General features: G+C 51.3%; 1 protein-coding gene across 1 annotated transcript in view; it reads left to right on the forward strand.

Annotated features, from left to right (window-relative positions):
* The first annotated feature begins 3,446 nt into the window (after positions 1-3,446).
* Positions 3,447-16,449, forward strand: part of ZSWIM5 (zinc finger SWIM-type containing 5) — a 102,242-nt gene continuing 89,239 nt past the window's right edge. Inside the window, exon 1 of the mRNA XM_087730808.1 lies at positions 3,447-4,137. Within this exon, the coding sequence (XP_087586934.1) occupies positions 3,447-4,137 (691 nt within the window). The remainder of the gene's footprint in view (positions 4,138-16,449) is intronic.

Here is a 16,449-nt window from a genome sequence, read left to right on the forward strand (position 1 = left end):
AGTGAGTACCTAGGGCTGGCGGCTGTAGCAGGGAACTTGGCTGCTGATAAGCCTGGCTTCGGCTGTTTCAGAGCAGCAAATCCTCTGGGTAGCCGGAGCAGGAGCTTGGTGGCCGCCTGTACTCTGCTGTCTAGCTCCTTTCCCATCGTTAATTGGCCATAAAGCTTCTGCTGCTCTTGTATATCTTCATCTGCCATCAGAGGGCTTCCTTGGTGCTCACTGGGTCTTGCAAAGTTCTGCTGTCCTCTCTGCAAAGCTCAGTCAGTGTTACCCATGTTAGTGGGGGCGCAACATTTTCTGTTCACAGTCAAAGCAATGTCGAAGAGGCACGGGAGCATCCAAGAGAGGGGAAGATGCCCAGGGAAAGGCAGTCTTTCTGCTCCGGATGGGGTTTGGACATGGTGGGGAGAGAGGAGAGCAGCTACATGAAGGGGTGCAGGTGGGAGCAGCCAAGGAGGTGGCATCGCCTTGGACTGAGATGTGGCACCTACCAGCGCTTACCCTGTCTGCCACAAAACAAAGCACAGGTGCCAGGAAACCTGCAGCGAACATCTCAGCAGCGTCCTTTTCCTCTCTCTTTGTTGGAGCTCTGGAATTTAATTTCTAGCAAGAAGAAAGCAGATTTCTTGCCCCACAGCACCTGCAACTTAAAGCTGGACTTCTGACAGAGCTGGCACCCAAAGAATTTCTCACGATATTGCATTGCACTGCTGCCTAACTGCAGTGTAGAGCCATGGGGGCTCCAGCCCCTTTGGTCAGTAAATTTTCTAGCCAGGGACTCAAAATAAAATATTTTCTGGGGCCAGCACGAAAAGTCAGCCCTTTGTGAATAACACCAGCGCTGAGGCCAGAACGGCTGGAGTTGGTGGGTCGCAGCACGGGCAGACCCTGACCAAACAGCCTCGACAGTGGGAGGGGAACCAGGGCTGCCAGCGGTAGAGGCTCAGCAAATGGCCGGGCTCAGGAAAGCGTGCAGTGAATTATTGATGTACCTGGTTCCAGGCTCTGAATGAGCAGCATCAGGGGCTGAGCGGGAGGCTGACATTTCGCATCCTTCCCCGGAGAGAAGAGGTCTGTCTATGTTCTCCAGGAGGAGGAGAGTTCCCCCTTGCGAAATTCAAGGCAGTAATGAAATGGACAGGGAGAGACGGAGAGGATTGGGGAGCAACAAATGTTCAGATGAAGAGGGAGAGGAAAAATAGATTGATTTGTCTTTGAAATAACATGCTAATCCCCCAGAGACAGGCTGGCCAGCCACTGCACTGACCTTGCTTTGATTTGAGTCTGGATTATATGTTTTATGCAGTGAAAAGTCAGCTCGTTGGGAATGAATAACATCCCTGCTCGAGCTGAAGTCTAAAATCCTCTTTATTGGCACTGTCTGGGGACGACGTAAGTAAGGACACTCAAGGTTGTCACTAGGTGAGCTCTGCAGAGACTGGCGACAGAGGGACCGGACAAGCTGGGGTGCTGTGTCCCAGCTCTCGTGCAGGCTCACCCTTGCCTGAGCAGAGCTGGTGGCTGCGGGGACACGGGTGCTGGCAGAAACTCACGGGCAGTCGGGCTGCTGTAACACCGGAGTCCGCGGCCTCCATCATCATCAGAGCTTAAGATCCTGCGGACTGGTCTCTGCCAGGAAGGCATGCCCTACCTTGGGGCAGGAGGGTGCTTTGGGGTGGCCCTTTGAGGTCCCTCTGTGCAGCCAGGGAGGGGCAGAGGCAGACGAAGCCCTTCTCATCTCCCCAGGTCCTGCTGCGGCCACAGATGGGCAAAATGCTGTGCTCGCAAGTGCTCCCTGTCGTAACAATACCTTAGGGAGAGCAAAATGCCTTTCGGGGTTAAAGAAATGGGGACGTGATCCCTGGGGAAAACGTAAACAAATCTGTGTGTAGGTGCTGCCCCCCGCCAGGCCCTGCCACCAGTTACCACTGATTATCTTGAACAAGATGAGCGGCAGCAAGGAAGACCTCAGCCTTCAAGGAAAACCTCTTCCTGACCTTCATCGATTAGCATGTGGCTCGTTCTCTAAAATGGAGATCTCTCATTGCAGTAGCTCTGCCTGCTCTCACTACCTGCCTGAGATCTGATGCCTTCCCTCCGAGTCCTGCAAGGGAGACCTTGGGCTTGGAGGTACCTCGTGGCATAGCAAAGGTGCATAATTATTTCCTGTTCCCTAATTGCATCGCCCTGTTATTCCAGGAAATGTACTCCTGCTCTGGCAGTAAGAGCAAATAGGAGATCTCTGCAACAAGGGAGTAACCAGTAATGCTCTGGATGTGACTGAACTGCAGATAGAAAGGAATCGGGCTTAGATTCTCAAAGCGCTGAGAATAACAGAGTAAGAAGCCCAAACTCTGAGATCTGTGAGCTCTGCTCTTCATCAGGGGGTCTGCCACTTAAAATTAGACAGGACAAAAGGACGGGAATGTATTTCTGGGGAAAATCCTGGGATGGTGTCCTGCTGGACACGGCAGCAAAGCATCCAGCCCCGGCAGAGCAGCAGCACTCTCCCCATCGGCCCCGTGCTGTGCTGGTCCCAGGGGTGCTGCCATCACCCTCTGCTGAAGCAGAGGCGGGTGAGGAGTTGGCTCCCTGGATTTTGGGGTGCCGACTCAGGCAATATGTGCTGAAGGACCTCGCTTTAATGCAACCCCACCTAAGAGCACAGCAGAGCTCCCTGGGAGACAGCACTGCCTGTGTTTCCTCATCTCCTCTCCCAAAGGCTGAGTGTGCCCCAGGGCCCGGTATTTTCTCTGCCCCCGAGGATGCTGCAGTGATGTGTGGGATGAGCATCTTTACCGCAGGGCTTTAAAAGCAAAAGCAAACCTTGATGCCCGCTGAAGGGTAGGGCACTGCTGCCTGCTCTGCTACCCGGCGTAAACCCGAAGGCGATTTATGGGTTAGGCTGGGTGTTGGATTTGCGGGTTGGGCTGGGCGTTGGGGAGGCCGGGTACCGCAGGGCCGGCAGCAGGGGCCGTCCCCGGTTCCCGCCGGACGCCTGGAGGGAGCGGTGCCGTGCCCGTGCCCCTTGGCGGCCTCTGACTCAGCACAAGCCCCTTGCGCTCGGCGGGCCTGGACCCCCCTCGCCCCCCAGGGACGGGCAGCCGCGGGGCTTCCCCGCTCCCCCGCTCCGGGCACGGGGGACGCGGGGTCGCCCGTGTCCCGCCCCCCCGCCCGGGGACACAGCCGGGAGGGCACCGGGGCTGTCCCCCGGGGCCACCCCCTCCCCGGCCCGCCCCGCCGAGCCGCCCCCCGCCGTCCCGGCAGGTGCAGGCCGGAGCGGGGGTCCGGCTGCCGCGGGCGGGGGGGGCCGGGGGCTGCGAAGCGCCCCGCCCCGGCGGGGGCCGGCTCCCGGCCGGTGGGACCACCCCCTCCAGTCTCCACCCCCGGTCCCCCCCCCTCCTCCCCGTCTCTCCTCCCCTCGCCCGGCTCAGTCGGTCGCAGCCATGGCGGAGGGAGGAGAGGGAGAGGAGCTGCTCCGCCCGCCGCTGCCCGCCGGCGCCCCGGGCCCCAAGCGCTTGTGCTCCCGGGCCTGCCCGGCGGGGGGCACCGGGGCCGCTCACCCCCGTCCCGGAGCCGCGGGGGCCGGCGCCGGGCCGGGCGCGGGGGCCAGCGGGGCTCCTCCGGCGCTGGCCGGCTGCTGCCCCGCGGCGGCGGCGGGGACGGCGGCGGCGGGGGCGGCGGGGACGGCGGGGCCGGCGGCGGGGCCGGGGGGCGGCGGCGGCGGCGGGGCGGGCAGCCTGCTGCAGCCCGAGTCGCTGCTGGACGCGGCGGCCAAGCGGGTGGCGGGGAGCTGGGCCTTCGAGCGGGTGGAGGGCCGCTTCCAGCGCATCCCCGAGCCCGTCCAGCGCCGCATCGTCTACTGGAGCTTCCCCCGCAGCGAGCGGCAGATCTGCATGTACTCCAGCTTCCAGCCCGGCCGCGCCGCCGCCGCCGCATCCCCCGCCAGCGCCGCCGCGGGGGGACCCTCCGCCGCCGCCCCCGCCCCGGCCGGCGAGGAGAGCCCCGCCGCCGGCCCGCCGCCGCCCGCCGCCCCCGCCGCCGCCCCCGCCGCCGCGCCGCAGGGCGAGGGGCTGCCCTTCCGCCGCGGCATCCGCCTGCTGGAGACCGGCGCGGTGGACAACGTGCTGCAAGTCGGTGAGTGCCGGGACGGGGCCCCTGGGGGCTTCTCTCCTGCGCCCCCCCCGCCGCCATCCCCTCCAAACACTTCAGCCTTTTGTCTGGCGCGGTTGTGGTTTGACAGGAAAATCCTGCCCCGGGGGCAGGGACCGCCTGTGCTCCGCTGGGAGGGTGCCGGCTTTGGGGCTGGGGAGGGCGAGGGGAGGGCTGGGGGTGACCCCCCCTCCCGTTGAGGGGGGTGCGTGTGTGTGCCCGGGTGTCAGCGGCAGCTGCCCGCGGCGTGGACGCCGTCCATCCAGCCCGAGTGGGAAAATAAAGCCAGACACCCCCCCCCCCCCCCCGCCCCCAAAGCGCCCGTCGGGGATTTGTATGGAGGGCACGCAGCCCTGCCGCCCCCCCGCCCCGCAGCCGGGGTCCCCCCACCCCCGAGCAGCCACGGGGGTCCTGGCCCTGCCACCGGGAGATGGGGTTATGAACATAACACATCTCTCTAGCAGCTCTGAGCGTTTGCCTTTGTCTTCTCCATCGGGGGCTTTCCCCCCTTGGAAAATCTCGGGGGGGGGGGCGTCTGCCGCCCGCTTTCCCCTTCCCAGCGCCCTGCACGGGCGCCTTCGGGGAGGCCGGCGGGCGGAAAACGAAGGGAGCGGTTGGGGTGACAAGTTGGGTGGACTGGTGGGTACCACCGGCGGCCTGGCGCGATGCGCGTTTCGGGGATGGAGGCGCGCGGCCTTCTCGCTCTCCTTCGGTGACGAAGGGGCCGTGGGAATGATGGTGGGAATAATGGCATCGTGTTTTCTCTCCATGGGCAGGTGGCTTTTGTGTGCGCTGGCGGAGCGGGATTGTCGGAGAGGAAATGTTGTTCCTCTTCCCTCGTCCCTCCAGTCCCTGTCCCCATCCGAAATCCACCTCATATCTGTATATATTTAAAGAGAAACAAATTGTGCTGTTTTACATAAAAGAATCCGCTCCTGGGTGTCACTGGAAGTGATTGAAATGCGCGTTCCCATTTAAATGACATTAGGCTAGAATTTGTTTTGCAAATGCGAAATGTAAATTAATTTTGTACCAGGGTATGGCGTGAATGAGTGAAGGGAGGGTGGTTTTTGTTGTAAGGAATGGTTAGTTCGGCTGTGTTTATTTAAAGAGCCCTCCTTCCTTTTGGGGAAAAAACAGCTTAAAAAAAAAAATCCCATTTGGTACAGTTTACATTCAGAAGAGCATTATCAAAACATTTTCCGTTTGAGACGTGAAAATAGGAGACAGCAGAAGAATTCTCCTTCCACCTCTGAGGATACGCAGTGAAAATTCCTGTAGCACAAAAGGTTTTTCTCTGAGGATATGATTATACCCTTTTTTTTTTTTTGGATGAATTAATATTTTCTCAGGGCTGCGTTAAGATGATTAATTATTCTAAGTCTCTGTTTAAAACACTTTGAAACTCAAAACCAAATAATTTTTTTAGAAGGAGAGGAGCAGCTCTGCAGGAACTTTAAAATTAAGAGGGGGGAGAAATAATAGCTTATTGTGGGTGATGCTTTATTGACCTGCCCACCGAGGTGTGGATGCAGTGAGCAGCTGGCGTGGGAGTGGGAGATGGCAGTAATGGTTGCCTGAAACCAGGGCTGGTTCTGTATGAAGGAATTTTCTTTTTTAGTGAGGCTTTTTAAAATTTATTTCTCTTTGAAGCATGGCTCTGACGAGGTTTTAGCCAATGCTGTGAAGGATCTGGGTGGGTGAGTGCTGGGGTCAGGTGCGTGCGGGACACGCCGAGCGGTCCCATCCCAAAGTGACGTCCAGCGCTGGCATCCAGCATCACGCGTGCCCCATCTCCCTGCGCTTCCCGCTGCTGTTTTGGGTGAGCCAGAGGACGAGGAGGACGGTCCCGGCTCTGGTGTTTCATATCCCCTGACAAGTCTAAACCATCTCCCCAGCTTTGAAATCGGAGCCCGCGCCCATTGTCCTCCGAACCGTCAGCTTTTTAGATGAAGCAGCATGTTCTGGAAGCGCTCGCTGCAAAGTCGTCGGGTGATTTATCTCTTGTTTTTACAGCCCGAAAGGGGCGCGCGGGATGCTCGCCGTGGGAGTTTGCCTTCGGAGCAGAGGGGTTCGGGTGGGTCTCGGCTGTAGCGCGGCTCCTCTTCGGGTGGCAGCGGGTGGGTGATGCAGGGTCGGACACCTCTGTTTTTGTCCCCGGAGCAGCCCCGTCACAGCAGTCTCTTGCAGCCCCGAGAGGGAGGAGGAAGATTTACATCAAACAAAAGGCTGTGAAGGGCTGCGTGTTTATCCGGTGGATGGGAGGCATAGCTGGGATGTCTTCTGCCAACTTTCCACATCCATCCTGCGGATGCTGCTGGAAGGTGAGGTGGAAGAGCTCCAGCCACTGGAGACACAAACACTTTGTGGCTGCATGTGTGTGTTTGCAATTAAGATAGGAACTTGGTTGTCGGCTTATATGGGAACCATTATGTCTTGGAAAAAAATAAAACCCCAACACTGGCTTACTTGATGCTCACCAGTGCTAAATCAAAACTACTGTTCCCTTCTAAGGATCTCTTTAATGGACACCGCCAGCTCCCGGCATCGCAACCTGAGGTTTGCACAGTTGAGATTTGCTGTTAATAAAGATCAGATGTTTGTACAGTCATGTTTCTGACTCAGACCTGTGAAAAAATAAGAATTGTACGGACGTGAAATTCCTTCTCCCTGTGGTTGGAAAAATCTCTTTGAAAAACTGAAAGCCAAAATCCAAGAGGAGTGGTCTTCTGGAGATGGAAGATGGTGTGGAGGGGTGAGGGTTGTACTCGTAGGGGCAAACTGCTTCGGTCTCTGGCTCCCTCGTGCTTACAAAGCTGGCAGGTCTGAAAAAAACCCATATATGTCACATTATCAACCAATAATTCCTTCATGCTTAGTAAAACTTAAACGAGGCTTAAACCCTGATCTCACTGGAGTCATTAAATTGATTTTTTTTTTTTTTCCCCCTGCTCAAAGAAAGATCTTGGATGTTGAACACAGGCATCTTTGTCTTCTTAAAAACTGCTTTATTATTATGTGTACAGATCCTGTCTTTGTGTGTGTGTGGTGTGTGGGTTTTTTTTTTTTTTCCTTTTAATTTTTAGACAAATGACAAAAGCATGCAGGAAAGGAATGCAGAAATGCCAGGCTTAATATAAAGCATGCAACTGCACTGCATGCCGGGAATCCTAAAGGATACAAAACCTTTAACGACGGCGGTTAATTTTTAACAAGTTCACTCGCATAAATATTTATGAACAAAAGTTTTTACACCATTATCTCTTGGGTTCTTGGAGAGAGAAAAGACCTTTGGTGGATTCTGACAGTAGGCTGTGATCCAGCAGAACAAATTCACGTTTCTCGCCTGCACGCCCCAGTCCGGTATAATACGGTTTGCCTTCGAGTTGTCGTGGCTGCCGATGGGTGGGCGAGTGTCTGGGGCAATTTTAGGTGGGAATTCTCCCTTTTCTGAAGCGTCAAGCTTTGTGGTGTTCTTTGCGTTGTAACCAGCCACTTAGGAACCTATATGGTATGTGCTGCCTATGGCTCCTTGCTCACAGATAAGCCTTTGTGCCCTGCTGGGGAGGTATGCGGTCCAGCCATAAGTACATAAGCAGAATTTACTTTTGCTGTTAGAGTAACAATGAAGCAGGGCTTTAAAATGCACTAGCTTTTAAACACTTGGAGGGAACCTGTTTGTTTTTGGTTTGTGTGTTTTTTTTTTTTTTTCTTTTTTCCTTTCAAACCTGCAATTAATCCTCAATATTTTATCTGATGCTTTGCTGGTCACTCCTGGGTACCTTGCCGTGGTTCCTAGTCCCGTGATTAAGCTGGATGTCCAGGCGCGGGGGATTTTCTGACCCTGCTTTAACAGTCTTCTGCCTGGGCAGAGGTTAAGATAGACCTGATACCTGTAAGTAATACCTGTAAATGCCTTTGGCGTTTTAATTGGAGGAGTTTTGATTTGGAAGCTTTTTGTTACACTGTGATTTTCGGCTTCTGTCGGTCTATATTTGTAATGATGCCTGTTGAAATGCAGCTTCAGAGGTAAAAATACCGATGGGTTCCTATGCTCTTAATGTGGTTGAAACTACTTTTAGGTTTTTTTCCAAAACTACTTTTAGGTTTTTTAGATTTTTTTTTTTTTCCTAAACATGCTCCCTTTTAGGTGAGCATTTGGTTTCCCTCCCCTGTGACGTGGTATGGGGCAGAGTCTAAATTTGTATGCAGTTGTTTTTAAAAGTCTAGGTGGTATGCTGCTTTATAGAGTTGTTTATTTTGGGGAAAACACTTTGATGGGGCTCTCTAGGGCCAATTGCGGTTGCTTTTGTTTTGTGTAAAGATCGGTCTCCTCCTGGGTCTGGGTTTAAGGCTGTATCCAGCGGGAGCAGGTTTGGAAGGAACACCATGGGTCATGAAACAGTGGGTTTTTTTTTTTTTTTTCACATTGAAACCCAGTGTCCCGTGTCAGGGTGCTGCTAAGGGAGTTTAGTTTTTCTGTATCCTCTTAGTTTTTGGGTGGAGCAGTTGTACAACATGTTTCCAATTTGCTAATTAATTTTTAATTTAGTTTTCTTTATGGGTAGATTACTTTATCCTACCATGTATATTAAAATACTTTAAACCACATAAAAGGGGCCGGCAGAAGTTCATTAGCCCTATCATCATGGAAACTGTTGAACACGTTAAATATACATTAAGCCCTTTACATTTCTAATTATTTTTTTCTTCACATACATAATTAAAAGGAAGGATTATTAGGTATTAAAACTTATGATCTGTTTATTGCTGCTCCCTCATAGGTGAGATATTTCTTGAGCGTGTTCTGGACTGTATTACAGAAACTGGAATTGGAGATGATGAAAGCCACCAGAGTTCCTTGCTGGTCGTGCAGGGAGAGCTAGGAGAACTTTGACAGCTGGGATTTTAACTTTTTTTTTTATTTTAAGCACATTTATTTATTGGCTTTTGAGTCTTTTTTAAGAGTATAAACAGACCTTCTGAAGCTGGGATGTCTTTTTAACTGGGTGGTTAATTACTCCAGGCAAAACGATGCTAGCTTAAAGAGGCTAGAGACCTGAAAAATAAAGCACAAGAAATTAAATATTTAGTTTTGGCTTTAAGAACAAATAGGTTTGAAGTGTTTTTCAGGGAGGAAGTGTGACAAGTCCTGGTTTCTGGCTTGAGCAGGCAATAGGAGTTTGTTCTCAGCTTACCTATGCTTTTATAAAGCTTAGCCCAGGTGAGACACTGGCTTTCTCTGCTTCCAACGCACGAGTCATTTACAGCAGATTTTAATTTTGCTCACATCTAGAGGGAATCTTTCAGGAAATATTTAACTGTGCTAAAGCTGCAGTAACATAAACCACATGTGCCTGCGTGCTTTGTTTCTGAGGCTTTGTGCGAGGGAATGTGCTTTGCTGTTATTTGACGCTTGCTTTGATGTTAGATGTTTTATGATTAGTCCCTCTAACCTCAGATAGGACTTTTGGAAAACTTAAATGAGTTCGTCTATCCAGTTGCTCTGTAAAGTCACATTCAGCTGTGAATCGTCTCTTGTGGTGTGTCAGCTTTTAATTTTCTTTGGAAATATATATGTTAAAATCTTGGTAGCATTAGGGTGGAAGAGAGAGTTCATGGGCTTATGTGTTTCCTTGGCATATATGTGAACCTAGCCCTGGAGGAGGACCTGGTCCACGGGGGAGGCGTTGAGTCTTTGATGGTTTTGGGGTTACGTCCTGCTTCCCTTTCCCAGCGGGAGACCTGCTCCCGTCTGGGGTTAGCTCAGATGAATGGTATGGCCAACCTTGTGCTTGCATTTAATTTTTAGGGTTTTTGCATTTAGGTTACATGTGTTTAGCGGTGGTGTAAGTTTTGCATCGCCCCTCCTGCCCTTGAGGCTGGAGTAGCTCATGCGGGTGAGGAGCTGAGCAGGGATTTTGAGAGGAGCAGCATCTCCTCACCCTCTCAATGCAGGTGAGCCTGGGGACTTTTTCAGCAAGAGGCCAAGGCTTGTTGCTGCATGACGATGCTTTGTGCTTAAAGCAGGTGACTTTCCTTCTGGAAATGTAGGGGTGTTGGTGTTTCTCCCAGCGGTGCGAGGCGTTGATTTCTGTTCCTCTGGCCATGCTTTGAGGAGCAAACCTTGCATAAGGTCCCGGGTGAGGTGGTGGGGAAGGAGTCTTCTCTTGCTGCCCCGTCTCTTCACACTGCTTGTTTCTTCTGGTGGGGCCATGGGTGAGATTTGCTGGGGACCTGGGAAGGTGGGTGCTGGTGCTGGAGTCCTCTCCTGGCTTTGCTCAGCAGGAGGCAGGTGATGGTTCATAGAATCATAGAATATCCTGAGTTGGAAGGGACCCACAAGGATCATCGAGTCCAACTCCAAGTTGAACCTGTGTTTCCCCATTGATCTCCCCATCTGCGGCTGGCATGGATGACTTCATTTTGCAAGGAGTTAGAGGTGTGGAATAGCTATCTTGAGGGTATTAAAATGAACTTCTAGTACATCCTACCTTATATTTGATGCTGTCTTGATGAGGTTATGTCATGGGGTTGTCATACTCATGGTCCTCTGGGGATGAGAGGAGAGGAGGAAAGCGGCTCCTCTGAGTAACTAATACCTGCCTTTGCTGAGTCTTGGCTTTCTTCAGCCTCAGCATCAATAGAAATCGATCCGTTTTCCAGTGAAAACAAAAACTCAAAGACACCAAACCTTGGCTACATTGATAAGTGCTGTGAGACAAGTCTACCTTTTGGATGAAGCCAGTTTTGGAGCCAGGACGTGTGATGGCGGCGGGGAGAGCTTGGCAGAGCTGCCAAGGCCCTGAAGATGCTCTCCTGCATGCTCGGAAGAGCAGGACTGAGACCCGCTTAATTTTTGACCTGGCTTTCACAAGGGTAGGGTCTGATGTACAGGCTTGACCCCTGACTTCTTGTGTCTTTGCAACGGGAGTTGGGAAAAGGCCTGACAGCATCTCACAGAGAGACACAGGTCCTGCAAAACCACTTCTTGGGCAACGTGTGGCGGGGAAGCGTCTTCATGGTTTTATGACGAAATGTCCCAGGAACAAAAATTCGATTTTGCAAAGGCTTTTTTTTAATCCTGATGTTTAAACATGAATAGATTCCACTTGGTTGGTGCGGCAGGTGTGTTTTATTAAATGCCGAGGATTCACCTGTGCACGACACCGCCACATTTCTCTCCAAATGGATTTTCTAGTGCCGCGTTTTAAGAGCATTTGCTTTTTTGTCTCAAGCTTACAGCTTAGGATTTTGTGCAGGATTGGGGTTAGTCCTTGTAAAATGGTGCATTTGAAGTAATGCACAAATTAATTAAATCCTGGGCTTTTACTTGTCGCATTCTAGGTGCATGTTGCCAGGGTTTTTTCTTTCTCTCTCTTTTTTTTTTTTTTTTTTCTTTTTTGCATTTCTCACATCATTAAAAACAGAGCCACGAATGTGCTTAGGAGGCAGATCTGCTGGGATGCCAGCTCGGAAAGGTTACATGCAGATATGTTGGTCCAGCTTGTCGCCTGCAAATGTCCTGCTGCTGTCGCCCCTGGGTTAAAATAGGAGAGGGGGGTCTGCATCCCGCTTGCGATGCCCCGCTTATCGCTGGATGCCCATAACGAGCTGCCTGCACCTACGCCACCCAGCTCGTTTGACCGGGGGCTGCTAATCGTTATTGAGGTTCGCTCAGTGGGATGTGGTGTGGTATCTGCCTGGCTGCTGTCTTTGCACCTGGAGACGGTGCCCATGCCCCACAGCTGCCAGCGGGGAGGGATTCCCTGTGGGAACACGGGAGACTTGGCGTCTGGGACCTTGGCAAGGTCAGGACAGGCTGTGCCTCCGCTCCGGATGCCGTCCGGTAGCCCTGGCCTCTATCCTGCAGCTGATGGCGACGTGTGAGCGACTGCTCGGGATGCCAATAATAGCCTTTACTCATTATTGGTGTTATGTGGTCTTTAAAGGCAGGGATCGCAGGAGGTGCCGTGTGCCACTGTGGATGTGCGGCTGCCTTGATGAAGACGAGTGCCCTGTCAAAGGGGTGGCAGAGCAACAAATGGGTTCCTGAGATAAATAAAATTTGCATTAATGAACTACAATGGCTTTGGATGCCAAATTAAAAGAAGTGTGTCTGGAGGATGAAAAATAAATGTATTTTCTGTCTCACTCTCTGGTTCTCGTCTCTTTTGATTTTCTTTATCATCAGAAAGAAATTTTTAATTTTTTTAAAGCCAGTTGTGTTTATTTTGGTAACAGTTCATTGACTGCTCTGTGTACAGAAGCTTTCTCTTGAAAGTATTGAAACTATATTAAAAGTGCTTTTGGCTGTCATCTTTTATTTTGCTTCTCCTTCATTCTTTTCCCAAAGCTGGGTTGTTGCTGTATCAAATGCTCTGAAACTGTCTGGTAGCGTTTTCCCTGCGGTGCTCTGTATAAACTGGAAATAAAAAGGGAAGAAATTGCAGGATTTGGATTTCTGCAGCTTTTTTTTTTTTCCTCTGTGTGTGTGTGTGTCTCCCATTGAAGTCTGAGCAGCTGTCTATCCGCACAGCCCGCCGATGGCATGCACAGATCTGTTTCTTGTGATTAAAAGGAGAAATAATACCCCAGTGTTCAGAGAGGGGCCGGGGGGGGGGGGGGGCAAGCGAGTGCCCAGGGAGCAGCGCTTCTCCCCTCCTGCCTGCCCATGCCTGCTTGGCCCAGGGACCAAGGGAGCTGGCAGCCTGGCTGCTCCTCCCTGCATCCTTATGGCTTTATACCCCCGCGAAAGAAGCATCCCATGCCATTTGCAGAGAGCTGCCCCGTTGCAGCATCTCCACCCCGGGGTGGGCTCCTCCATCCTGCACCGGCGACCTGCAGAGGCCCCGGGGTTTTTATTCTATTCTAAGGATGTCGAAACATTTCGGTGGCGCTGCAGCCGCTCGCTACCGGCGCGCTTTGAAAAATACCCAGCAAGTGTCGAGCATCTGTCTGTGAAGGGGGAGGAAATCCCCCCCGTTATTATTTTCTCCCGATTGTCCTCGCTTGGTGTGGCTTTGGCTATTATGGGTTTGTAAAATAGAACTATATATGACCTTTTATCTTACAAGAAATAGGTTAAGCCATTTTTAAAGAAAGTGGTGGAGTCAGCAGTGCTGCTGAAGGAGCTGCTTTCGCATGGTTGATAGGCTGTGAAGCCGTTCAATGGACTTTGGTTTCAGAGACAATATCTGTTTAAATTAATCTTTGTCAGATACATGCCACTGCAGACAATTCAAATTCCATTTGCTTTCTGATCTCATAACAAAAAAGCACCTTACACTGGTTCTTTTATTGTAAAATTAACTTTTGTCTGTGTGTCCTGGAAACAGGGGTGGCATAAAATCTAGTTAAAAGGCTCTGTTATAGGAGGATTCTGTTTCTTTGTACAAGGCGGACTTTTTTTTTTTGCTTCTTTCCCCTGCGTGCATTTAAAAAGAAGACGAGTGTTTGAGATGGATTAGGGAGAATGCCAGCAGATGGACCAATTCTGTTGTTGCTGCTGGCAACCATCTAAGCAGCCATTTTGAACAATGCTGATACCGGGGTACTGATAACACAAAGATGAGGATGGGATAAATATCCAGCTAGTCCCTTTCTCCCCGCCTGCTCCTCCTCCCTCTCTTTCACGCCGCCGCTGCAGCCGTGTTATTAGAGAACCTGATTGTTTCCAGAGAAATGCTTCATCCTCTTAGCTTGGGTGGTGGATGTCTAGTGTTGCTTATTGCCTTGATTTTCCTCATGGTTGTTGGAGACGCTGGCAAATCGGCCTCTTCCAGGAGTGCCCACTACATGGGTCCTAAGGGGAATGTGATGTTTGGGTGCTTTGCAGTCGTGATGCTCTTTCCTCTACCCTAGTAAAGCATGGGGTGTTTGGTCCTTGCTGTGTAAGCGGAGACAATTTCTTTCCCTCCTTGTGCACATTTTAAGTGCTTAATTACAAAGTGTGATGGCATTTCGTGGGCGGATGCTAGGATTTCAGGAGATGCACTGTGACCTAAATGAGTTTGAGATCTCCTTTATGCCAAACGGATTAGTATGGGGCTGTGATTGCAAACTGAGGGTATCCCCTTTGCCCGTATACTGGTCTCTTCCCCTTCTCCCACTCATGTTGTCTGCTGGCTCTTGTGTATCTGGGCCATGTTCATGTCCTCGACCTGCTGCTCTTCGAGCTTCAGGTACTGATACCTGTTTGGACTGCTGGATTTTTAGCACTGGAATCAGTGGCCTTCTATCTCTTTGTTTTGTTTCCCTTCTCTAGGGAAATAACCCTTTCATGGATCAAGAAACCCTAAGTAAGCTTCATCTTTTCCTAGCAAAAGACAAAAAGGCTGTTTTGTGTTTTGGAGGAGGATTTGGGCCAGGATGAGGATAGGGTTGTTCTGGGAAACCTTCTGGGCTGTGCCCTGAGCTTGCTGTAGCGTAACATGGTCCTGAACGTGTGACCCGCAGGGCTGGTCGGGGGATGCTGCGTAGCCTTGGCTGTTTGGTACAAGAGCATCCATGGGGTGTGGAGGAGCTCAGTACAGCTGTGGAGCATCTTCGATGGGAGAGGTGCCTTTGGGATTTGGGGTTCAGGGTTGCTGTAGGAAGAGCAGGGGTGGTGGGGTGGGAGATGGTTAGTGGGTGGTCTTCGATTGCAGTTTGGAGCCTGAACACACTGTCTGTAGGAAAAGCCTGTCCCCAAGGCCTCCCTAGGCTGCCACGTTGTCTGCTGCAGCTCCTCTGCAGCGTTTCCACCATCTGGGAGTGTGAAGTGGCCCAGGTTGGGGCTGAGCCAGGCAGCCAGGGCAGGCACAGTGACAGGAACGCCATGCAGCGTTTGTCTTGCTGCCTCTGGTTCTTGGTGAACTGCTTTGGGTCAGGGGTTTGCAACTGATTTTCAAATTGCAGGTCTTTAAAACGTTGCTGGAGCTGCCAGGCCCTGCATGGGGAGCTGAAGGTGAGCAGCGGTAAGCTGGTGTGTTCTTGCTGCCTTCCTTACACAAGTCTTCAGACCATGGTCTGAAACCTTCGCCTATTTACATTGCAGCATCTCTGAGACCTTTATGCCTGAGGTGATGCTATTCTTTCTCGAATAGTTGTTCTTTTTTCAGTTAAAATTTTTTTGGGGTCAAAAACTGTACAGATAAATTTCAAATAAATCTCTACGTGTCCAAAGAAAGGCAACGAAGCTGGTGAAGGGTCTAGAGCACAAGTCTTATGAGGAGCGGCTGAGGGAGCTGGGGTTGTTTAGTTTGGAGAAGAGGAGACTGAGGGGAGACCTGATTGTTCTTTACAACTACCTGAAAGGAGGCTGTAGCGAGGTGGGGGTCGATCTCTTCTCCCTAGTAACAAGTGATAGGACGAGAGGAAACGGCCTCAAGCTGCACCAGGGGAAGTTTAGGTTGGATATTAGGAAAAACTTCTTTACCGAAAGGGTAGTCAGGCCCTGGAACAGGCTGCTCAGGGAAGTGGTTGAGTCCCCGTCCTTGGAGGTATTTAAAAGACAGGTAGACGTGGTGCTTGAGGACATGGTTTAGTGGTGGACTTGGCAGTGGTAGGTTAACGGTCGGACTCGATGATCTTAAGGGTCTTTTCCAACCTTTACAATTCTATGATTCTATGATTCTGTATACACATATATCTAATACGCAGTATTACGCTGTAAAATAGCACATGTAAGAATTAAAAAAGGAGTTGGGCAAGCATTTTATGGTTTCCTTTTTTAATTTGTCCCCTGGGTCTGTTGCATTTTGAAGTAAATCTTATGTTATATTTCTTTTTTTCCTGTTGGGAAGTATCTTCTCCCTCTTGAGTCTCCCCTCTTTTAAGCCTGCTTTATTTCATCCATAAGCTGGGGACAAGCCATATTTTACATACTTGCTAAAATAAGGGGCATCCGACCTGAAAGGTGAAAAATCAGGCTGTAAACTCCACTTTGTAAATGTTATGGTGCGTTGGAAAGTTGTTGAGGTCAGCTGAGCTCTCTGAAGACTTGGACTGAGGGACTGGGGGTCTCAGCAGGTTGGCTGTCTCTGAGGTCAGCTGGCATCATTGACAGATGCTTTTAGTGCACTCAGAGAGCTTCAGTGCCTGGTGTGGTCCCCAGACACCTCCTCTTGTGGTGGCTCCTGCTGTGTTGCTCGACAAGTTGCATTAGGAGATAGATTCTGGAAACTGGAGGATGGGTGAGGGAAGAGTGGGGAGGTACCTTCTGCTTTGAAAGGTGGCAAGTGGGACGATGAAGCGTGCTCTTCTTCCCGTTTTTGCTCATGATGAGTTTGGACCTTAAAAGCTCCTGCAGGTTTT

This window comes from Nipponia nippon, unplaced genomic scaffold (genome assembly GCF_047370975.1).
Source record: "Nipponia nippon isolate SJK-2023a ecotype South Korea unplaced genomic scaffold, ASM4737097v1 scaffold_5, whole genome shotgun sequence".
In the NCBI taxonomy this organism is placed as follows: Eukaryota; Metazoa; Chordata; class Aves; order Pelecaniformes; family Threskiornithidae; genus Nipponia; species Nipponia nippon.